This window comes from Manis pentadactyla, chromosome 5, assembly GCF_030020395.1.
Source record: "Manis pentadactyla isolate mManPen7 chromosome 5, mManPen7.hap1, whole genome shotgun sequence".
NCBI classification, from domain to species: Eukaryota; Metazoa; Chordata; class Mammalia; order Pholidota; family Manidae; genus Manis; species Manis pentadactyla.
Window position 1 is genome coordinate 73,939,791 of NC_080023.1, and position 25,983 is coordinate 73,965,773.

Genomic DNA, 25,983 nt, shown 5'->3' on the forward strand with positions numbered 1-25,983 from the left:
TTACTTTCCTTACTATCTCAGAGTCTAACTTAACTCACTTAGTATGCTGTTACAAACACAATCTAAAGGTTCTTTTCTATTTCTCCTCCTTTTTTTTCCTCCTTCATTCTTTATATATTAGGTATCAAAATCTGTACTTTTTGTCTATCCCTTGATTGACCTTGGGGATAGTCAATTTAATGTTGCCTTTGCCCCGCAATCAGCTGCTCTACCCTCCCTACCGTGATTTTACTACCTCTGGTGACAGCTATGCAACCCTAGGAACACTTCCATCTATAGCAGTCCCTCCAAAATAGACTGCAGAGATGGTTTGTGGGAGGTAAACTCTCAGCTTTTGCTTATCTGGAAATTGTTTAATTCCTCCTTCAAGTTTAAATGATAATCTTGCTGGATAAAGTAATCTTGGTTCCAGGCCCTTCTGCTTCATGGCATTTAATACATCATGCCACTCCCTTCTGGCCTGTAAAGTTTCTGCTGAGAAGTCTGTTGTTAGTCTGATGGGCTTTCCTTTGTATGTGATCTTATTTCTGCCTCTGGCTGCTTTTAACAGTCTGTCCTTATCCTTGATCTTTCCCATTTTAATTACTATGTGTCTTGCTGTTGTCTTCCTTGGGTCCCTTGTGTAGGGGGATCTGTGGATCTCCATGGCCTGACAGACTATGTCCTTCCCCAGACTGGGGAAGTTTTCAGCAACTACCTCCTCAAAGACACTTTCTATCCCTTTCTCTCTCTCTCCTTCTTCTGGTATCCCTATAATGCGAATATTGTTCCGCTTGGATTGGTCACACAATTCTCTCAATATTCTTTCATTTTTAGAGATCCTTTTTTCTCTCTGTGCCTCAGCTTCTTTGTATTCCTCTTCCCTAGTTTCTATTTCATTTATTGTCTCCTCCACTGTATCCAACCTGCTTTTAATACCCTCCATCATGTTCTTTAACGATTGGATCTCTGACCTGAATTCATTCCTGAGTTCTTGAATGTCTTTCCGTACCTCCATTAGGATGTTGATGATTTTTATTTTGAACTCACTTTCAGGAAGAGTCACGAGGTCCATATCATTTAAATCTTTCTCAGGAGTTGTATTAACAATTTTACTCTGGACAAGGTTCCTTTGGCGTTTCATGTTTGTATATGGCGCCCTCTCGTTTCCAGAAGCTCTATTCTGGAGTTGCTGAGCCCCTGAAGCAATGTCGGGGGTCGCAGGGGAGCGGTACTGGTGCCTGGGGCTAGGAAAGAGGTGTTCCGTGCCTCTTCGCTGCTGTGCCTGTCTCCACTGCTTGAGCCAGTGGGCGGGTCACACAGGTATAAGTTTTTGTCCCAGAGCAGCTACATATGGATCCCTGCTTTCCACAAGCAGCCGAATCCCAGTATCCCCAGGAACTCTGCCTGTATTAGCTTTCCAACCCAGTAGTCATGCGAGTCTCATGAAAGCACCATGAAATGTAGGTTTGTGCTCCTAGCGGAGATCTCCAGAGCTAGGTATTCAGCAGTCCCAAGCCTTCCACTCCCTCTCTGCTCTGTTTGTCTTCCTCCCGCCGGTGAGCTGGGGTGGGGGAGGGGCTTGGGTCCCACGGAGCCACAGCTCTGGTACATTACCCCATTTGGTGAGGTCTGCTCTTTTCTCTAGGTATGTGCAGTCTGATGCTGTCCTCTTTCCTGTTGCTCTCTCAGGATTAGTTGCACCAATTAAATTTTCTAATTGTATACAGTTTTAGGAGGAAGCCTCTGTCTCTCTTCTCATGCTGCCATCTTTAATCCCCACATAACTGTTTTATAGTAGCAGATAAAATGGTTTGGAGAGGGGAGAGGGTGGAGGCATGGAGATATGTGGGGTGACTGTTTTGATATTCTAGGCTGGTTAGAGTAAGAGCCTCAGCTATATAATAGCAATGCAAAGGGAAAAGGGTGACACACATAATATATTTTTAAAGGAAAGTCAATTAAATCAGCTAAATGAATGAAAAGTTGGAATAAGGATTGGGGTTAAGGAAAGGCAAAAGACTTAGAAAGGACTAAAAAGATGATCTGATGAAATCAGATGTGTATCTCGAATGAAAAAGAGATCAAGGAGAAAAAAAGACCAGGAGTTGATTTTAACATACTGACTTTGAAGCACTGTCTGGGGTGAACTGCAGAAAGCATGAATCAAACATTGATTTAGAACACATAGATAGATGACATTGGACACCATCGAAGTAGATAAACTCTCAAAAAAAATGTTGATATAAAAGAGATATGAGACAAAAATCTGGGTAATATACTTACCCAAGCATGCTTGGTATAAGATTAAACAGTGAAGGATGCAGCAAAGAAAACAGACACTGTCATAAGGGATAAGGTGAGGTCAGCATCACAGAAGTCAAGGGAGAAAGAGTTCTGAGGAAAAGGGACAAAGTATTGAGTTTCACAAGGACTCAGGGAGGCCAAGGACCAAGCAGACGTCAGAGCGCCTGGTTGCAGGCGTCTCAGGAGGCCGGTTCCAACCGTACATCAAAGCAGTGACATGAAGAAAGCAGTTTCTTCAGAGAAGTGGGGGTAGAATCTGGACTACAGGGATAGATAAGCCAGTGTGAAAAGAACTGGTACTAACAAATGCAGACTGCTCGACATAGTTGATGGTAAAACGAAAGAAACAGACTGGACATCAGAGCAGAGGGAGCAGAAAGGAACTTAGATACTGTTTTCAGTTTTTCCTGTTCTTTAGCACATTTTCTTATATTTAAGTCTCATAAAAAAAACCCACAATAATATTTAATATCCCCATTTTTCAGGTGAAGTAATTGAGGCTAAATAACATGAGCACTTGCTGTAGCTGTTAAGTGATTAAGCTGGAACTGAAATTCAGGTCTGATTGCAAAACTTAACACTTCTTCCTTAAACCCTGCCTTTAATTTCAGAGGGTGTACATACATCAAATGGAAATTGTTTATGAATAAGAGAGCTACTAGACTATATTTTTGTTTTGTCTATTAAGTGTAATGCTTGTTATTGAATTAGCATAATCACACAGAATATTTGGAAAACAGGATGGAGTGAAAATTCCTTCTAATAATAATGAACACCACCACAATACCCTTATACAGTCACATTTAGGTATACTTCCTCTCAGTCTTTTTTCCTAGGAATGAATATTTGTATATGTTTATATACATACATACATAGACATGTATAAATATATATATATATATATATATATATATATATATACACACACACACACACACACATACGTAAGTGCATGCACTGTAGATATTGCACGACATACTGCTAATATTCAGGAAGACCATTCATAATGGAATTCCAGTTCTACCACTTACATGTGATCTTGGACAACTTGTTTATCTCCTACGCCTCATTTTGAAAATAATAACAACAACCTGTACCTTACAGATTATTGGGAAGATTAAAATTGATAACACATGCAAAGCACTTAAAATGCAACTTGTCAAATGTCTACCTACCTTACAAACATCTCACCTTCACAACCATAATTTTTAATCACTGCATATTTTATTGAATTGATGTACAAATGTTACTTATCTGGTCTCTTACTTTTGAGCATTTCCATAGCTCTAATTCTCTTCACTGTCCTCTAATTTTTCTGAAAAATGTCTTTTGCTTCCATCTCTATCAAAACTGCTCTTATTAAGTGATCTTTAGCTTGCTGAGTTCAATGGTCAAACTCTCAGTCTTCCACTTGACCAGTCATCTGACTCTCTCCCCGGCTGGAGGTGCTCAGTTCCCTTGGCATTCAGAGTACCAACCTTGCCTCATTTCTCTTCTATCTTGCTGGACAGTCCTACTTAATCTCTTCTACTGGTACCTTCTCCTTTCTCCATCCTCTGAATGTCAGTGTGCCTCAAAGCTCACAGTCCCTGAGGTCACTTCTCTTTTCTGTCCACACTCACTCCCTGGGTTAACTCTTCCAAGGTACTGGCTTTAAATATCTTCTGTCTGCTTGCTGATGACTCCCACATTGTATCTCATTGTATCTCTGCGAGGATAACCTCCCTAAACTCTTGCCACAGAAATCCAATTGCCTCCCTAATATCCTCTCTAAGATATTTGGTAGGTGGCTCAATCTTAACATATCCAAAACTGCACTTATGACACTATGCCCAAAACTTCAGTCTTCTCCATCTCAGTGAACTGACATCACAAATCTAGTTGCTCAGGCTAAAAACCTTGGAGTCATCCTTTATTATCTCTTTATTACTTTTATACCCCACAGGTAATGGCAGGAAATCCTGTCGATTCTACCTTCAAAAGATATCCAGTATCCATATCTCATAACTACTGTGATGCACAACTCCAGGAAGAACCATTTGTGTTTTTGTCGATGTGAACACTGCCCCTGGAGTAGTGCAGTGTATCACCCACAAGGCCATATGTGCTGGCTCTGGTATCACCTTAGTTCAAACTATCATCATTTCAAACTTAGATCGCTGCAAAATAGCTTCCTAACTGGTTTCCCTGCTTCTGCCCTTGCCTGCTTACTCTCTGTTCTCAACCTAGTAGTCAAACCAAATTTAAGTAAGTCAGATCACTGTTCTACCTAGAGCCCTCAAAGGGGTTCCCTCTCATCTAGAGGAAAAGGCAGAGTCCTTAGAATGATCTGTGAGGTCCTTCTGAATCTGCCATCCCTCTCCCATTGTGTCTTTCACTTTGCTCCCTCTTCCAGATACAATATTGGGCTTCCTTGAACATTTCAGATAAATGACTGCCTCAGGGCCTTTGCACTTGCTAGTCCAACTGTATGGCTTTCTTCCATACTTCCTTTAGGTCTTTATACTCAAATGTCAAATTCTTGTAGAAGTCTTCTTAGACCACTCTATTTGAAATTCCATCTCCTACATCCTCACAATTCCCACCCTCATTTTCTGCTTTATTTTTCTTCCTACTAGGTATTACTATGTAATATACTTTATGATTTACTGATCTGTCTTGATTACTAACTGTTCCCCCTACTAGAATGTAAACTCCATGAGGGCAGCAATTTTTGCGTGTTTTTCTCATAGCTGGATCCGCAGGATCTGAAATATTTCCTGGCTTAGAGAAGGCATATAATTATGTATATTTTTTTTCCCAGTGATATAAACAAAAGTTCGGTCAGTATGTAAATAAGCTGAAATAAAGTGGGGGAAGTAAGGAAGGGGGTTGGGAAAAGTAAAATTAGAAGGTTAAAAGTAAGTGAGAAGTTAAGATGCACAACCAAACTTTCAGAGTCCCTGGCTCTTTGCTTTGTGTTTATCTGTGAACAGTACATTTAAAAACTCATGGAGTGTGAGAGAGGAGACCCTAGAGAGCACCCTCACTTTGCAGATGAGGAAGTTTTTTTTCTAAGTTGTGCTGGCAGGGTTTTCAATTATTCACGGCTACCAAGACACGGTCCACTTAGCTCACTTACGTTATGGAAAACGGTTGTGGAGAACGGCAACTCAGGTGGGGGCAAACCCTTTCACAGAAAAAGGCCACAGTGGAATCGGGCTCTCCCATGCACATGTTTTTTTACAAAAACTGTTTCCATAGTTTATCAATCAAGCACATATGCTAAGGAATGAATGTACTTTCCTACTTTTTTTAGCTCTAACCACTTAGCTAATTTAAGATGCTATTCCTGGTGGAAAAAAAAAAACAAATTATTGATGGGTTAAATTCATGTAAAAAGGGATTCAAAGAGAGAAGTACATTCTTTTCAAAGAAGTCAGACTTTAAGCCATGGTAATTTTCTTTGGCAGATAAGTAAATCATGGGCCAGATAAAGAGCTAATAAAGTTAGCTTCATTTATTTTATTGAAAAATTCACTTTTCCTCAAAATTAGAATTAAGTTAACATTATTAAAAAAAACAGTTAATATGCAATGGTTCCAAAGCTTACATTCTTTATTTTGAGAACTATGTCTGACATGGGTCTGAGGTAGATGACTGCCTCTGTCTGTTCAGCCAATCAGTTTGCTTCTAGCATCAGAGCAGGAAGGCATTTTGGGGGAACAAAAAATCGAGAAAAAACACATTTTCCCCTAGATTTGCATTTATGTATGTTTTATTTAGGGAAAATTTGAAATCTCCTCTAAACATGTGCAGAAATTGACAATGAGAAAATAGATGGCCAGAAGTTTTGCTAAATGTATGGAAAACCCAGCATGGAGCTAAAAACTGGTCAGAGATAAAGTAGATCAGAGGATTTACACAATGAACAATAAGAATGGATATAATCTATTTTTATTAGGGACTCTAGTTATACTAAACTGAAGGGAATTAGAAGACAAACTTTGTTTCTTACTTTTCAGAGAAACTGAGACGTATGTGAAAACTTGTGATGTATATTAATAGTTAAACTGAATGAATATTATTGACTAAAACCACTTGTAACAACTTATACAAATAATCCAGGGCTCAGGTCTGGAGTAACTATGTAGGAGTTTATTTTTTTTGTTTTTTATTAAATTGGAAGAAAATACTTTATAGAGTATAAATTTAAAACTAAATTTCTGAACACAGATTTCTGAACAGAGATAGTTGAATCTCTTTCCCTATGTATTTTTCTTCTACTCTGCTTTAATTTCAGTTGTTAATTTTTTTTTACATATTCATATAGACAAGGATAAACAGAATGGGGGAAAATAGAACAAATGCTTTATTGACAATTTAATTCCAAAAATCAAATTTTAAAATGCTCAAAAGAATGAGATAAAAATCAGACTAATTTGAATAATGTGGAAATCAATGTGGGTGCTGTCTCTGGGTTCTTTTGACAGAATGTAATCCTAGTTTCGATTTTTGTATTTGTTAAAAAGAAAACAAGTGTGTATATAAGGTCTAAGGTCTTTTTCAGAGCTCATATAATTCTATGAAAGTCAAGATTGAAATTATTTTTACTTTTTATAAAGGAAGGAAAAGAGATGTGATATTTCTTAACTGGCTACAAGTAAAAACTGTATGGAATTATTCACTTACCACATGACCATCTTGAATTTCATTCAGCTCAGAATGTTTGGAACTTGATTTCTGTCGTTTAGGTTTGCCCCTTTCTTCAATATAATCAGAAGGATTTTCATGTAAATTTTCCACTTCCTGAGCATTCAAAATACAGTCATCAAGGTTGCTGACCCCATAAGGAATATTTTCTTTGTTGATAAATCCCCTTGAATTGAAAAAAAAAATTTGACTTACTTTTATTTTAAAAGGTAAAAGGAACATTTTAATGACACTGCCACAGTATCACATTGAAAGTCAGAAGAGTTTCCAAAAAATCCAGTTTACATTTTTGATAAAAATCTGAGCAGAGTGCCACTCCTGAGACCACCTGGTTCCAAATAAATCACATTAAAAGAGAAATTATTCCTAGAGGCAAATTAGCAAGGACTGTGTTTCTACCAATGAACAGCATCTGCAATTGTACCAAAAGTAATTTGTATTCAAACAGGAAGAATAGTTCAAGCTTACAAAGAAATTTCCCATTATCCACAGATTTTATACACACACATTAATATATACACACATAGATCTTATAAATTAACACAATGTATGGAGAAAAATATGAAGAGGAAACATGTCTCTTTTCTAGAATGGGAACTGATTTTCCAAGTGATAAAGCCATTTTAGCATAGTTGAAAAGTGTTAATACTTAAATCTGACTTTGTTAGATAATCTTAGAAATAGTATAATAAAAACTACAGAATCAAAAGCATTTTAACTGAAATACGAATTTGTTACTTCCCTGTACAAGGAGTTCCAGGATATAAGCTTATAACTGGAAATCATTCATTACTTAGTTTTAGAAGTAGGTATGAATGTCATAATTACAGAATTTAATTCCTTTAATGTTCTTGAACAAGTCTTCTTTAAGTATTTTAAACATTCCCTGAAGGTTTTCACAAAATCAAATTACTTAGCAAACTGTTTATTTTTTACTATATCATAGAACAAATTAAACCATCACCGCAGCCCCATGGCTTGATGGGGTGCAAATGAATGAGCTCTTACTCTCCCTCATGGTATAACTGAGTTAGGGTACCTCCTTAAACACTAAAGCTGTATTTAGAAATAAATGAACTCTAAAGACTAAAAATAGATGACCATATTTTACTGTCAGTTCAATCAGTAAAATACGGTTGAATATTTTACAATATCCAGAAATGAAAGGTAACATTAAATATTCATTCTGCAATCTAAATTCATATCCTGTCTTTGATGGGCTATCACGGAGACCATCTATGAATTAAATATTGAATTATGAATTAAATATTGTCATAATATTTTCCAAGTTGGTGATTTTTAACATTCCACAGTTAATTTAGTCTTATTTTATAAAACTTTAAAAATGTAAAAATACATATTCAGTGAAATTACATAAAAGATTTACGTAACATTTATTAGAAATATCCTGAGATAAAATAATCAAAGACATAAACAGAAGCTGACAGAGACTAACATGCCCTCACATTTATGCATGCAAACACTCTCAAATCTCTCCTCTCCCTGAACTGACAGCAATGCCTTCTGTCGATGGCTGGATGAATTTGGTCTGAAATTCACAATTATTTGTTTTACTATTTAAATTCTGTCTTATCACTCTTCATATTTTCCCTAACTCCTGGAGTATACATCCAATTATAGTTTTTTTAATGGAGGGGTTTTTATGCTTGAAAGCTCTTATGACTGAATTGTGTTCCCCATATTCATATGTTGGAGCCCTACCTTCCAGTGTGACTATTGCTGGAGATAGGGCCTTCAAGGAGGTAATTAAGGCTAAAAAAGGCAATAAAGGTGGGGGCCATAATCCAGCAGAGCAGGTATCCTTATAAGAAGAAGAAGAGCCCTAGGAGAGCATGCACGCTGAGGAGAGGCCATGTGAGGACACAGTGAGAAGTCACCGACGGCAAGCCAGAGAGCGGTCTCATCAGAACTCAGCCCTGCGAGACGCTGCTCTCCGACTTCCAATCTTGCAGAGCTGTGAGAAAATAAAATTCTATTGTTTAAGCCACCCAGTCTGTGGTACTTTGTTATGGTGGCCCAAGCTCATTAACACAAAAACTAAAAATTATTTTTAGAAATTAAAAGACAATGTTTATTTTATAATCCTTTTGAATAGGGAATGAATGACTGGAATAAATCCTATCAAAATAAATATGTGAAAATCTGATTGTGCAGTTGTGCTCATGTGGAAGGAAATCCTGTTACCTCAAAGGAAAGCCTTTGTTTTTGTGTGAATTAACACCTCTCAGCCGTAGCACCTGAGTAGTGAGGAGAGCTGGCACATAATTCCTTCCTGCAACATTTTGACAGGTTTCAAACATATCTGACATCACTTAGATTTGACCAGAACTTAGATCCCTGTGGCCTCTCACTTTAATTATATAGATCTTATTTCTAGTCCCCCCCCTCCCAAGTTTCCTCCTCATCCCTACAGATACACTTACTATTCTAGCAATACTGAACTATTTATTATTCCCCTAATAGAGCATGCTTTTTAAAACACTGCATTTAATATTTACTTTGTACTTCATATAATATTTACATAACAAAACATTTGTATAATATTCCAGTTCATTGTGCTTTGGAAGACTGAAGCCATTTTCACTTAAATGATGCTTTGTTCTTTTAAAAAATATATTTATTATGAAATTTTCACACATATAGAAAAGTAAGAGATTATCACAATGAACTTCTATCCCATCATACACCTATCACCAAGATTCAGCAACATTTCCATGCATGTGGTAAGATGGTAAATTTTTTAACAAATGAATTAAACTGAACTCTTTCACATAATGAACATATTCTTCGAACTTCTACATTTTTTATTGGAGCTAATAATAAAAGCCTGATAATGTTTTCTTATATGAGTTTAGACAAATAAAAAATCATCTGCACTTAAAATAAAGTATTTATTGTGTTAGTCTACCTTCTTATTTCTTAGAATATCTAAGTATTTATTTTTATTTTTTTATTTTTGTATCATTAATATATACTTACATGAGCAACACTGTGGTTACTAGATTCCCCTCATTCTCAAGTCCCCACCACATACCCCATTAGAGTCACTATCCATCAGCGTAGTAAGATGCTATAGAATCACTAATTGTCTTCTCTGTGCTATACTGCCTTCCCCATCTAAGTATTTCTTATTTCAAAAATCCGCCATGAACTTTAGTACAGACTTTATTGACTTTTTAATCTCATCTTGAAATGAAGTCATCACTGGCTTCAAGGACTTTTTTTTTAAGTTGGTGGCAGCTCTAAGTTCTTACAGGCAAAATAATAGACAAGCCTACAATGAATTTCTATTTCCAAAACACATTTTTAACCACTCTGTAGAGTTAGTAACTTTGAAGAGAATAAAGTCTAGTTTAACCTTTATTTTTTAAGAAAAGTCTAATGAAATCTTTGATAAATCAATTATTACATACAAGCACATACTAAGAAAAACATATTTGCTATAGGCTATAATAGTGATTCTTGACCTTCACATAATCTGTGATACCTTAGTGCATCTCCTGGGGTCACAGTGAGGAGGACTTTCATGGGGGCAAAAGTAGTAGGTCTGGAGCCTTAGAGATAAAGGCCTTGCTCAGCAAAGACCTGGAAGGCTCAGAGAAGCTGTTACAGTGTGTCAGGTTAACAGGAGACCTCATGGCTAGGAGGGTGAGGCCAACAAGAAGCACAAGAGGGCACATCTGAATCCTAGACCAGGTACCAAGGACAAAGAGGCAAGACCGTTTGTAAGCCCCTCCGCTATGTACAGTTTGCACTCCAAGATTCTCTCACTCAGTGTGCAGCTCCCATCTGACCACAGTGAGTAAGCAGAATAAGTTGTCAAGGAAATGACAGAGATGAAAACTTAAGGGAAAAGCTAGAGTTTCATGGATCTTTAGAAGATCAGTGTCTACCATTCTCTATCCCCTTTTGTTCCCCTGGCATTGAAAGTAAAATATAATCAAGATAACTTACAGTAGAAGCGTTCTTGGACTTGGGAAACTCTGTTTAAATTCTGCAGAAACGTTTCCCTATGTTTCACATTTCTCTCCCTGGACAGCCCCAGTTCACTTTGACTTTATGCCCCTGAGCTGGTCCCTGCCTGCAGCCATGTGGCCACTGTCAATACCCCAGCCCAGCTTTGTCCCCTTTCATGCTTCACGACTACTTCCAACCCAACCTTTGCTTGCTATTGCTCTGTCCAAACAAAGAGGGTGAAAAGCACAGTGTCATGACACCCTAGGACATTTAAAAAATGCCAAATGTTGCTACATACTACTTGGCAAAAAATAAGGCAGAGGATAAGAACAATGTTAAATAATTTGTACTTGCTGTATAACACAGTGTAAGTGGTACAGAAATGAATTATACTCCTAAACGCTTTCTCTGAAGCTTAGTCAGTAGCTCACTTTAAATGTAAATGTCTCCTGTAATTTTTCCATTTTCTAAAGGGAATATTATAGCATTTTCTCCTTCCCACCAGCTCCAAGATAAATGGTTTTTTAAAAGAGTGCCACTTTTGTCACTTTAAAAAATCAGTAGAGTTTTTTTTTTAAACTTTGAAACTGTTTTGTTTCTAAAATTATATTTGTTAATATAACCCTGAAGCAGCTTGATGATGTACAGCATGGAATTTATTTATACTATTTATCTTTAGTGTCTTCAAGCAAAAAGAAATTTCTTTTTTCTATAAAGATTTTGATTATGAATTCAGGCAAAAAGAATGAGGGGTCTATGGTCTGGTTTAGTCTTTGACATTTAAAAAGGAGTTCAAAACAACTTTTATAGAGACTAAATGCTACAGAAGATAAAAATAAACTTAAAATTTTGGGAAAAATAATATGAATATAATTGATTATATATACATTTGTTTTTCTTGACAATTTAAATCATGATTACTCAATAATATGAATGGTAATTATTCATTGGTATTTTATCAGATCTCTTAATGGAGAATAAAGCTCCTTGTAATACTATTATTGAAATTCATGCTGTGGGGATGCCTTAATATTAGTCATTATAATAATGAAGGATTCAAGCATTTCCTCTTTTAATCACATTAAGCTCAACCTTTCTTATACTAAAACAAATAATCAATGGTCAGAATATTATAGTGATATTCTAGTATTTAATCAGGTCAAAATACAGTAGTGAAATCTGGTGGTTCATAAACTAGTCTAATAGCCAAATGAATGTTGTCTAGCAAGAAAAAAAAATCTCTGGACAGGCATATGGCAATTTTTTCTCCAGTGGTTCAGCATACCTCTAAATAAGATATTCATGTGGAAGCCACGAAATGTAGTAAATCAGAGATGATTTCCTACAACATGTCCAGATGCAATGAAACATTTAGACAAAATTGAAATATTTATTTACTCACCTACAAATTTCCAAATGTTAGCTAAGTTTAGTTAGCTAATTTAAAAGAAACTTTTAAAGTTTTAACCTAAATACTCAAATGCGAGGGTCTGTGTGCCACAGCGACTCATTTAGGTGTACATTTTTAAAAGAAGAAGAGAAAATGAAAACAAGAAGTACTAATACCAACTCACACATCTCTGCCATGTCGAACTTCACTCTGCTCTTTGGATTGGTGTCGTCGGTGTCTGGTAGATGTAGAAGATGCTGATGGTGCTCCAGATTCTGAGTCCTCTGAACTTGGGCCTCCAGAACAATTAACATCAAAGAGATGCTGTTCTACAGCTGAACGGATGGTTCTTTCCAAGAGCCTGGTGAAAAAGATTGAGTGTCAATCAAGCAATCACATTTATCAATGACTGCTTTTAAAAATATGTGCCCATAATTTTGGAAATAATAGTATTTCCGATGGAAGAACCACTACAGCTACATGAGCAAAGGCGGTACATGGCATTAATCTCAAAATACTTGCACTGCATGTTAAAAACAAAACAAAACTTAACCAATTCTGCCAATTTGATAACTGTGTTTCTCATCTTTGTTAGTCCAGAATTACTGAAATGCTCACAGCAAGTCTAGCTCACAGCAATTACAGGAGGCATTCAGTAAAGAAGGGTCATTTAACATAAGGCAGAATGTGGAAAGAGTTTTTCCTCATAGAATAATAATGGACCCATCCTTACAAAGGCGAGTTTCCTCCAGATCTCATACTAGTGCTGCATAGGAAGACAGTATGATTTACAAAGCAAATGATTTTATGATGCTTATTGTCTATATAGAATCCCTTTAAGATAAAATTATATAGGGAATAATGCTATTAAAAAAGAACACCTCACCAGAACAGTAAGTATTCACTAACAGAAGAGCAAAATCTTTCCAAGCTTTTATTCAATTAAATTGTGATCTATATATACAAATATAATTAAAGTTGTATTCATGCAAACACCCCAAATGTATTACTGAAGATGGAAGGATAGATTTCCTTTGCTCAACCTGAGAAAAATAGGTGAGCACAGGGGCTGAAAAGAGTGCATAAGATAACTAAGGTATCATTTCTTCATAAGGACCAAATCTTTCCATGTATCTAAACTTTTCATCATCACACTATTTAATTCTGAATAAGCTGGCACAGATATTTCTAATCTTACACTCCTCAGAGCATGTTTTCCTTCACTTGAAAAAAGAATCACATCCAAGCTCATCAATTTGTATACATTAAATGTGTAGTTTTTATATATCAATTATACCTCAATAAAGCTGTGAAAATTAAAAAAAAGAACACATGTATATTGTTTAAATGTTCATATTGAGAAATGCATTTTCTTCAATAAAATGTGTTTTAAAAAATTGAAGAACTTTAGATTTCTAAATGTAGTTTTATAATAGACTCATAGTAATTTCAGTAAAACTACTTTAAAACAATGAGCAAGTATAGTCTAGCTAGGGCATTAGACCGTCCCTATTTAGAACACCATATCCCAATAATTATAACATTACCTAATAGGGATACACAGAAATATGAGTAAATTGGTATGTACATACAGACCAACCCCACTTTTTCCAACTATACAAGACATATAAGAAGTAAAGGTTATCAGAAAACACACAGGCACAGACACATCAGTCTGGGTATAATTCTGGAATCTCTTTAAAATTCACAAAGCCAAGAGAAGTCAGTCCTGCCCTTTGATTGCTTCCTTGCCTAATGAAGAAAAAAAATAAAACCCTATTCATCCTATTAGATCCAAATTCTATGCCAGTTAGTGGTTCTTCTAATACTTCTCACTTCCTATCACATCACATCTTCCCCTCCTCTCCCACCTCAGCTCTGCTCATAGAAGATGCTGCAAAGAGGCCCACCTGAGTCCCAGCCAAGAAGAGAGGTGGGTGTAATGGAAAGTCTTTTGGCAAGGAACTATTCACAAATATGTATTTAGTGTCTGATATATGCCACGTACCCTTCTAGGTGTTACAGATACAGCCAAGAATGTGACAGACAAGGCCCCTGTTTTTACAGATTATGTAAGTGTTTACAGAACTTACATAATCATTATGAGGCCAGACACAAAATAAATCACGAAATTTCAGAGAGTGATAAATTTGCTACCAAACAGACTATGAGGTTGGAGAATTACTATGGATAGCTGGGGATGGCTTTTCTGATGAGATGGTGAACAAAGAGCAGAATGGTAAGAAAGTGAATGGCCAGGTGGAGGAACAGCCAGTGCAAAGGCTCTGTGGTAGACAGAAGCTTGGCCTGTTCCAGAAACAGAAGGTCATGTGCTTGTAGCATAATGAGCAATGGGGTCAGAGAAGCAGGCAAAGGCAGGTAAACAAAGTTTAGATTGTGGTCTAAGCACAATTGGTAGCCTTAGGAGGAAAAAGACATGTGATGGACATAACAGAGCACTGCCACTGCCCTATGGCAGAAGGACTTGCTGCCATCACTAATTCAATTTCTCTTCTGTGTCTCCGTTAGAATGTCAAGTCCCTTACGGCAGAGCCCAAACCTTACTTGACATTACACACTTACATAAGATGCTTGACATCTTGCAGGTTCTCAATAGATGTAGGCTGATTAAAATTAGCGAAGAAGTAAAGTTGCAGTGAATACTTCAACCCTTAATTGCATCTTCCACTGCAAGAAGACCCCCAAAGCACATAGACTGATTTACAAATACTGACTCTGAGATTATTTTCACTGAAATAAATAAAACTCTCATATGTTTAAATGACTGAACTGTCTCTGGTTGCACACCACACAAGGCTCTTATTTAGTCGTCTCTGTGTAGTTTTAAAAATCATCCTTGATTGCCTATTGATATTGGTCTCCCAATACTACACACCATTAGAATACTTTTCTGTTTACTAAGTAAGAAAAGAGGGGAAGAGCCAACCCAAATAACTTACTCTCCAGTTGTCGAAACATTGCTGACTTGGGATACGTGGGCACTGTGGAAAAGAAGCAAAGAGAAAGTGAGTCAGATAAGAGAGAGGACCAGATACTAAGCCAGACACCTGAAGGGGATCCCAGGCTTCAAGTATTAGCCAGGTCCCCAAGTGACCCTCACGCGACGTTTAGCCATCCAGTCAGATGCTCACATTCCCGTTTTTAGAATTAGAGATGACCTTGGGTGTTTATTTCTGACCAGTCTTTTTTTTTTTCTCCATTTTAAAGATGTCCATGACAGTTTTCAAAGAACCTTTGAAAACCATCTACCTCTCATTCTACTACCAGGGCCCTAATTCAGGGTCTTTTCATCTTCCCCAAATGTTAATGCAACTGCTGCTGACTGCCTTCCTCCTACCCACTCTACCCATGCTCCGCCCTTCCTAGCCCAAACCTGTCGGCTCCTCACCTGCCCCCTCCAGACCTGCTGACGAAAAAGCAGGGGCCACAGGGGATAGGGAACAGGGAACCAACATTGTTTTCTACAGGACTATAGATCTAGCTACCTTTTATTTCCAAGTTCCTGAAGAGGGAAAATACCTCAGTATCTATAATGTTTCATCTTAACACCTAATTTACAGCCCTTTTGTTTAATATTATAAACTTCCTCAACTTATATATTTTCTTCAAAGCCTGAATTCCTTTGAAAGTTTTCGAAAGTAGTCAACATAGAGAGGAATGGTGAAATCACAGAACACTCTCTGAGCACCCTTCTTGGCCTGTCTGGTCTGCCCTCTATGTTCACATTAAGACAGTGAGGGGTCGAGGCTGGCAGCTATTTTAATTGAATCAGTATTAGCACTTCCTCGATTTCTGTCCTTTAGTGCTTAGTTGGCTTCTACATCAAGATTCAAAAGTATGTTTAAAAAGGTATAAAAACAAATCGTTAGTACATGTCAAGCTATAATTTTGCCTAATAGGTTTAATAGTTCTTTCTCCCCAACCTTCTTTGTAGAAGGCACCTGAAGTAAAGCTGTTAATGATCAATATGGGTGGTTGCTTTTCAATCACTCCAACATCTTCATTTATCCTATGTAATTTTCAACCCAAGAACAAACTGTTTTGGAACCATCTGTTTGATGCACATGTCTATCTCATTTCTTTCCATTCAGAATCTAAGTGACTCAGGGACTGTAGATATTCCTCGTTTTCTTTCACTACACTTGCTCCTGCACCTACTACTACCACAGCCAGCAGAGTGTGCATCATTCCAGAGGTGATGAACAGACCCTCACCCTTTAGTCCCCCAAAATTCCTTGTAGTTAAAGCCACAGTTGTTTGTCGTGGTGACAAACCACAGCCGAGTCCCAGAAAAACTCCGTAAGATAATGCTGTTGTTCACCAGGGAAACTGACAAGAATCTTAATGGACAAATGAACAAATAAATATCCCCTAACACTTACTGAGTATGAACTGTGTTTCAGGAACTGTGCTAAATCTTTTTTATATAGATTTTCTCACTTACTGTTTTCAATAACCCAATGGGGTAGGTACTGTTGGTTTTTTTTTGCTCTATTTTCTTATGAAGAGGTTACAGAGGTTAACTAACTTGCCCACAGTCATACAGCCAAGACGTAGATAAGCTGGGTTTCAAACCAAGAAAGTTTTAGTTCAGAATCTTAAGCTCTTCGTCACTACATTTGATGTTCCTCACTCACTACAAGAAAAATTTACTAGAGACATCTTTATACAAGGCCTGGACTCAGGTATTTTACTTTGCTTTTAATCACAACCATTTCTAGTTTGCCTCACAATGCCTGTTATTCATAGTGGTTCCCAGGTTACATAACTAAAAAATAAATCCTTTGCTTCTCTGTCCTTAACTGAAACAGGCAGTCCCTGGGTTTCATGATTTGTGGCTCACCCTCTGTAAATTCAACACTGTATAATTAACTCCGGTATGCCACGTCTCACTATAGTTGCACAACCTTGGTTTTGGGAACAGGGACCAATGTGAATAATGACTGAGGGAACCTAGAAGAGTAAAGAGAATGTAGATCTGCTAGATACTAAAAATATTCCAAAGCTATGCAATTAATTAGCCAATATGCCCCTTGCCATCTCAGAATGAAGAGATATATTTCCTCTTCCTCCCTTCTACACGCTTTGGTCTTGAACTTCTTTTTGCTTATTGAAGTACACACTGATATTTTTATGTTTCTTTCTTTTTTTTATTTTTGGCGGGGGATGGGGGTGGGAGGTGAAAAAAGGAAGGCAAGAAGAGACAAGGAAAATGACAACAGGACCAGATTCTGAGATTGCTAACTCTCTAAGTAAGTGCTTCTCAAATTCTAATATGCTTCAGGTTTACCCAGGATCTTGTACACACACAGATTTGGATTTAGCAGGTCTAGATCTAGGGAAGGGGAAGCTGAGATTCTGCATTTCTAACCAATTCCCCAGTGATTCTGATGCTGATGATTTGTGGAACACACTGATTAGGTCTAATTCCTTGCACCTAAAATTCTTTGACTTCAATTACCCAGATATCACAATGTCAGTAGCCTTAAGTGAATAAAAGATAACAAATTCCCCTCCCAGCTTAAAGAAAAATGACCTGAGCCATCTAAACTGGTCTTAAAGAGCCTTTCTCAGGAAGCATAATAATGAATAAACCAATAATAAAACCAAGCTATTTGAATCATTCATTTTTTTGCTAACATACTGATATTAGGTAAAATTTATGATAAATTTATATTTTTATGTTCAATAGTCCTTTGGAATTTTTGGTATACTTAATATGCCTATACTTTCACATTTTAAAAGAGAATTTCTCAAAGAAACTATTCTGAGAAGAGAATACTTTCTATTGGGAATCAGAAAAGAGAAGTTCTTTCTCGTCCCGGCTCCGCGGGTCGTTGGTGGGACTCACAGGCTGCCGGTTTGCTTGGTGGCTTTGGTTGGCTCCTTCACACAGGAAATGAAAGGCATGGCTGGTGAGTGGGCTCTGTGGTTGTCTTTTAGCTCTAAAAGCTTACTGACCTAGGTTTCAATCACTACAGAAGGTTATAAGGGCATATTTAGTTCTACGACACAGTGAGAATGGTAGTTATGGTTTATTAGACACCAAAATGGCTTTTGTTAGCTACCCAACTACCTCCACAGTTGTTGTGGGATGTGCTTAATAATTTACCACAAGAAGAGTTCTAAGAATATTTAATGTCAGAAATAGGGACTGCTTCAGTAGCTATAACTGGTTCTCAGAGGGTAAGACAGGAAAAAAAAGCAATAAGCAAATAAACTGAAGTGAAAGGTAGAGAGTTCCTTCATCTACTTGTAGCTTGTTTTTTATCCTCTGCAGACAGCTAAGAATAATGAATCTTTTTTCAAAACCATTGATTGATTTGCTAAGAAAATTCCTTCTTATACAATATAAAGTCTTGAATATAGAAGAGTTCGTTGTCTAATGTTAATAAAGCAAATATTCAAAACAGAAGGAAATAAACTCAGTGCAGACTCTAGCATTACAGTCAATTTCATTACCAAAGTGATGATGAAACTGACAGAGTAATTTACAACAGATTCTAGCCTACTCTGAAATACATTCTATGACATATTTAAATATATTCAGTCTTTATTAGCAAAACCCGAACTACATTTCTCTAAGCTGATTATGCTTGGCAATATTAGTCTACAAAATTTGCATGTGATAAGATGCACAGAATGCCTGTTGACAAGTGATTCTTTAATTAGATCTCTTGATCTGAAATCTACATATAAAAAGAAAGGAGTTTTTGAATCTATGAAAACCAGACATACTGAAAAAGCATGTGTCCTCTTTTTCTATATGTGGTCTTCAGAATGTTCTCTTTTCTATGATGTATAAAATCTTACCTGTAAAATACAGTTCTAATGTTATTGTTAGAACCATTAGGTCTAATAGAATTTTCTTTTTCTCTGGAAGATAATATTTACCTTTACTCAATATTTCTAAAGAGTAAGAATTTAAGACAATTATGTCATGTTTAAGCCTAAGGATGAAGATCATATACCTAATCATCAAAATAGCATGAAACTCTTAATTTGTCTATTTAATAGAATATTTTAGTGTCATCATAAAATATAAAAAGTTGACATGAAGTCTCACCATTATAATAATTTTAACATATTCCTTGTAATTGCATAATGGATTTCTAAATTAAGATTTTCTTCACAATTTTAATTCATTCTTCAGTGTCATGTATCAAAACAAATATGCTCAATCCTCAATATATATTAATTTTGCTTTAACTTTTAGCTGACTATCATATGCAAAAATTTAACAGCATATTTATAGATATTTAGATACCTACATATTGACCTGAATATATAGGTATATGACAATTTTTTATCACCCATTTATAGTGGTGTTAAAGACAGTTTGAGTAAAAAAGCCTCACATTTTGGTTTCAAATTATATACTATGCAGATATTACTAGAACATAAACTGAAAGCATATTACATGGATATGGATGAATAGAAGGAAAATATTCACATGCTTCACTGAACCTCCCACTTCCATTTCCTTCAAATATTGTAACTGCTTTAAAGAAAAAGTTATTCACCATTCCTGTATCTTGATACTCTATTAAATATTTTATAACAAATTAACTAAAGCCCATCAAAATGCCAAAAATACTCACCTTTTGTATAGCTTCTTTCAGGCCCTAATTTTTGGGGTCTTCAGTTTTATATATTTTTGCATGTTTTTGCACAGAGGGAATTCAGCATTTCTTTTAGACCAAGGTCTTCATAAAACAAAATTATGAAATAAAATGGATAATTCACTATATATACCATACCCATTTATAGATGAGGAAACTGAGGTTCACAGATGTTTAGTATCTCATTTAAATTTACACAGCTCTGATTCTATCTCATGTACTATGGCTTCAGGATGCATTCTTAATGATGTAATTCTTATTCTCAAATAATATTGTTCATATATATCTTTGGGTATAAATATAGATATTTTCTCCCTAGAATAGATTACTATTGGTACTTTTTTGGATTCAAAAGGAATTTTCTTCTCAAAATTTATAGATTCTAGAAAACTTTCTATATCTTCTAGATTTTCATGTTTATTAGAATAAAACTGCATACAGTATTCTCTAATCTTTTAAAAATTATTATACCCTTTGAGAGCAAACTTCAATTATGATTTTTAGTATTGTTCTGTTCCTCAAGCTTACCAGAGGTTTTCTGTTTTATAATGTTCATCTCTACTTCCAAAGAACCAGTTCCTGGATTCAAATATCAGTTATACTCTTTTTCTATTTTCTTTTGTTATTATGAAATCCTTTTAGGTTTCTAAGAGGTTGCTTTTCTTCCTTTTTATAATTTCTTATTCTGAATGTATGGCTTATTTATTTTCAGTCTTCTTAAATAGGTGAAGTTACCTCTTAAAAGAAAGCTTATACCACAAATTTTGATACTTTCTTCTTTTTCCTTCCAAATAGTCTATAGTTGAAATTTTCATTTTCCTCTTTGATTTTTTTCCTCCCTTTAAGAGAGCTTTCACAGGTTGATTAGCAATTTTTTGTTATTAAGTATTCTGTGGTCAGACAATGTTGACTGTTAGAATTTCTGCTCTTCAAGAATTTTTAGATAGCTGAATAATATTTTAGGAAGTAGCACAAACGTTTGAGCTGTTGGTAGGGCACAAAGTTTAGGATATGTAATGTTTATTTTAAATGTTATTAATTATATCAAATTATCAGTGCTATTTTGTAAGTTTTATGTTACTGACATACAGTTATATGTATAAGGTTCTATACTTCAAATGTGTTTGCCCTGTTGATCCTTGTTAACTAGAGTTTAAATATATATGATTTGATGCTATTCCATTTTACACATGTTTATGTATAACCTCTATGTCTTTAATATGGATTTTACCTAAAAAAGTCTAGGTTTTCCCTGTGTAACAAATTCTTTCTGTTCACACTTATCAGATATAAATCCTATATTATTAATCTTTCTGTGTCATTTTGTTTTAGGTATTGTTTTTCTGGATAAAAATATAGCTGCAGCAATAAAAAAAATTTTTTTTTTAGTAATTTTAGCTTTTATAGAAGAATTTAATCCATTTACACTTATTGTCATAGCTGATACACTTTTTTTAGTTTTAGATTTTTGCTTTATGTTTTCTAATTTGGGAGCTTCCTTTTCCTTTGATTTCTGTCTTTGCTCTTGTGGTGATCTGGAATATGGGAATCCTATGCATAATTTTACTAGGGGTTGCTTCTCACAACCATATATCTCTAACTAAAACAACTCCCCCAAGGCAAACAAAAGCCCCCAAGCTCTTGACTCCTGAGTCTGTTTTCCTACCTTCCAAGCAAGACAAGAAATTCATAATTTTGTTACTTTCTTTGCCCCTCCACCAATGGTTATAAATCAGGTTTCTACTTCTTCATTAAACGAACTTGTTTATTCACCTCTCAATTAACTGGGCATACATTAACTTTTATTTTTACTTTTATTTCTATTAGTTTTTTTTCCCCTAGAATCATAATTTTTAGGTTGGTTTTCCAATCTCTGACTTTCATATCTAGCAGTAGTTCTTTCTTAGTTTTTTCTTTATCCTATTTTATTTTCTTTCTCATGTACTTTATTTTTAAATGATTTCTGCTCTTTAACTGCTTCCCTCTTATAGTTTTAAGAAACCTTTTATAATAAATTTCTAAGATCCCTTTTCCTTCCTTATTTCAGCTATTCTCTCTGGCTTTTTAATTCTAAACCTATTTACTACCCTTACAGGTTCCTACTATGTTTCAAAGAGGTTGGTTATGTCCTTGAGCAGTTTTTTGAGAAGATAAGCAATATCACTTCTCAAGTTTTACCCTGAATCATATAAAAAAAATTCTCTGACATCTGTTTCTACACTGAGCCCTCAGGGCAAGACATCCTTTTCCTTAGTTTGTAATTTCTCTTCATAGGTCCCAAATAGATATTTGTATTTAGTGGTTCTTAAGGGAGATCAAGAAATCCAAGGGCTGTTACCAGCATTCTGGGTGGGTAGATTGTTCTTTATTTCAGTTTCCCTTGCCTGTGGCAAGATGCCCCAAGATGGATTTAGACTTGAACAGCTGGCCTATGAGTCTGCCCTAGAACAATCCACAATGCACACTTAGGTGTACTTACTGTTTAGTCCAATTTTATGACTAAGGTAGAGAATGAGAAAAAAATTGTAGTTGGTTTTTCTGCAGTATACTCTTGAAAGCATGCATTTTAATCCATAATATTCCTTCCTTATAATATTTAAAATAAACATTACATATCCTAAACTTTGTGCCCTACAAACAGCTCAAATGTTCGTGCTACTTCCTAAAATATTATTCAGCTATCTCTAAAAATTCTTGAAGAGTAGAAATTTTAACAGTCAACACTGCCTGACCACAGAATACTTAATAACAAAAAATTGTCAATCCTTTTCTCAAATGCTTTTGTTTGGTGACTAAGCATCCCAGAGGGATCCACTCTCCTCTCCATTGTTTTATGAATACTCTAATCTCTGAATGGATACTAAAATAAAGAAGCTCATAAGGGCAGAAAGGTGAAAAAAAATGCATCTCAGCTGTGGATGGTTCAGGAAATATATTTCTGTTCAGTTGGGGGAATGTTACATGCTTTTCTGGCCAGTACATTAGACAGTAGAACGAATCCATGTCATTTTTTCCCTTTCCCCCTCTGTTTTTGGCCACCTCTATTGTTTGGATGTGGAACATGCAGTCTACAAGGCAAAAACATGTTTCTCAGTCCATCCCATTGATGATGTGACCTTTGACATCTAGTTTTCTGTATCATTGCTATAAATTTACAGCTGTCTTTAATTTTTATTGTTGATATTATCATTAAAATTTAAATGGGAAGCTGGGAGTAGTTATATCAGGTATAGCTAGTCTGCAATTTGTTTAAACTGGAGGTTTACTTATTTTTAAATCTGAAGTTCTTATAAATAAAAGTCTTTAGGGAGGCAGGGAGACTGATGAATGAAGAAGCAAGAGATTTAAACAGAATGGCTACAAAGGCATCATTTTCTACAATTACATTTTTCCTTTGCTTTATCATGCTAAGGGAAGACATGAAGAGAAACATAAAAAAATATAAAAATTTATATAATTTACCTTTGTTTATCAGTACAGTTTAAACAAATGCTTAATATTTTAATTAACATTGATAGAATTAAACCCAGAATCTATACTAACCTTTTACTGAAAAAAAATATCTGATGCTCAAACGTTGTGAACTCCATAGTGAATCCCTAAAGAATTGTATGATGAACAGCAGTCAAATTTATAAACCATTCTTCAGTACTAAATAATTCTACTGTTGGTCTGGTATAGTGGTTTTCAGACAGGGAAAGGTGTGTATCAAAATCTCCTATGACACTTTTTTCCCTCAAATTTTTTATTGTGATAAAATATACAAAAATTTACCATCTTAATCATTTTTAAGAATATAGGTTAATGGCATTAAGTACATTTTCATATAGCTGCAAAACACTAACACCATCCACCTCCAGAATTCCTTTCATTTTGTAAAATTTAAACTCTGTCCCCATTAAACAATAACTCCTGATTCTTTCCTACCCCACTGCCCTTAGAAATCACCATTCTACTTTATGTCTCTATGAATTTGACTACATTAGGTACCTCATGTAAGTTGAACCATAAAGTATTTGTCTTCTTGTGACTGGCTTCTTTCACTTGGCATAAATGTTCTTCTCAAGGTTCATCATGATGTAAATATGTCAGAATTTCCTCTCCTTTTTAAGGCTGAAAAATGCTCCATTGTGTATATACATGGCATTTTGTCTATCCATCCTTCCACTAATGGACATGGGCTACTGCCACCTTTTAGCTCTTATGAATAATGCTATTATGAATATGGGTGTACAAATATCTCTTTGGGACCCTGCTTTTAATTTTTCATTTTACCAACACATGTTATTTTCTGTTTTTCTTTTTGGTAGCATCTATTCTATTGATTATGAGGTGATATTTCAATGTAGTTTTGATTGGCATTTTCCTGTTGATCAGTGATGTTGAGCATCTTTTCATGTGCTTATTGGCTATTTGTATATCTTCTTTGGAAACAACTAAGTCCTTTGCCCATTTTTTAATAGGATTATTTGTTTTTGTTATTGAGTTGTGTGAGTTCTTTATATATTATAGATATTAATCCCATATCAGATTTTGATTTGCAAATATTTCCCCCAAGTCTGTGTGTTCCTTTTTTACTATTGATAGTTTCTTCTTCTGATGCCCAAAATTAAAATTTTTTTCTTCATCTTTGAAGCCCAATTTGTCTATTTTTGTGCCTGTGATTTCATATCTAAAAAAATCATTGCCAAATTCAATGTCATGTAGCATTTGTCCAATATTTTCTTCTAGGATTTAGATAGTTTTAGCTCTTACATTTAGGTCTTTGACCCATTTTGAGTTAATTTTTGAATATGGTGTTAGGTTAGGGCCAACTTGTGCTTTTGTAAGTGGATATCCATTTTTCTAGCACTACTTGTTGAAAAGACTGTCCTCTGTCCCTTTTTGAAAATATAGACATCCAGCCCCACTTGAAATTCAGAATCTTGGCCAATGAGGCCCAGGCATCTTGAAAGAACTCCACATAGTCCAAAATGTAAAGATGATGTTAACAAAAAAAACAGAAATAACAAGTATTAACAAGGATTTGGAGAAATTGCACTGTTGTGCATTACTAGTGGAAATGTACTTAAAAACAGTAAAGATGGTGAAATTTATATTTTTATGTGTATTTTTTATCACAATTGAAAAATAATTAAAATGCTTAAAATGGTAAATTTTATGTTAATTATGTTTTACCACCAAAAAAAAAGCAAAGAAGATATGCCTCCTCAGTTTAGAAACACTGGTCTAGTTAAGAAGGGCAAGGAAAACAAATATTTTTAATATACAGTTATTTGTGTCTAAAGGCACAATAGCTAATTTCATCACCTGGGAAAAATCAAACAGCTAAGTAGACAGTCTACTTGCCTGTTCTAATTTTTAGTTAGCAGCCTGAAACAGACATATAAGGCCTGTTATGCTACACTTCTCTGAACTATCCCATCTGATAATGAGAATTTTTTTAACCTCAAAATGATAATTTTGAAAACACACAGTATGCTTAAGGAGAAAAATAAGTGAATAAAAATTTAATAAAGTATGACAAAAAAATCACCAACTCACAAATTCCAGCACAAGTTGTTTGGAAGGGTAACCCCTAAAAAGCTGTCTAAAAATGATCTGGAAAGAAGTTTTCTACATATCAAGATGGGAGTGGTATGATATAATTTCCAGGAAATATTTTAGTCTGAATTTATTCAAAGTCAAATTTTTCATCAGCATAAATTCCACAGGTAAGGACTTTCATGAGATTGATGGTTCCTGGGAGGGAGGAAGGGAGGAAGGAAGGAAGGAAGGAAGGAATAAATCCTAAATAATAGGTTTAAGTGCCAAATAGCTAATTTAGAAATAAATGTATTTTATCTTCCTGATTTAGGAAAATTAAAAAACAATGGAATGCTGAAAACATATGAAATGCTGACCCTAAGCAATTCCAAATCTTCTAAAATACTAATTTAGCTTCAATATGCACTTTATTAAAACTTGGACTGAAACTGAAAATGTCAATTTCCG

General features: G+C 35.3%; 1 protein-coding gene across 14 annotated transcripts in view; it reads right to left on the minus strand.

Annotated features, from left to right (window-relative positions):
- FAM13A (family with sequence similarity 13 member A) overlaps positions 1–25,983 on the minus strand; it is a 354,285-nt gene that overhangs the window by 58,574 nt on the left and 269,728 nt on the right. For 13 of the 14 annotated variants that reach the window (XM_057502440.1, XM_036922105.2, XM_057502438.1 and 10 more), the window contains 3 exons: positions 15,307–15,348; positions 12,531–12,707; positions 6,958–7,144 (listed from right to left, as the gene is read on the minus strand). In XM_057502440.1, coding sequence (XP_057358423.1) covers positions 6,958–7,144; positions 12,531–12,707; positions 15,307–15,348 — 406 coding nt within the window. The remainder of the gene's footprint in view (positions 1–6,957; positions 7,145–12,530; positions 12,708–15,306; positions 15,349–25,983) is intronic. The other variant, XM_036922113.2, reaches the window with a different exon arrangement.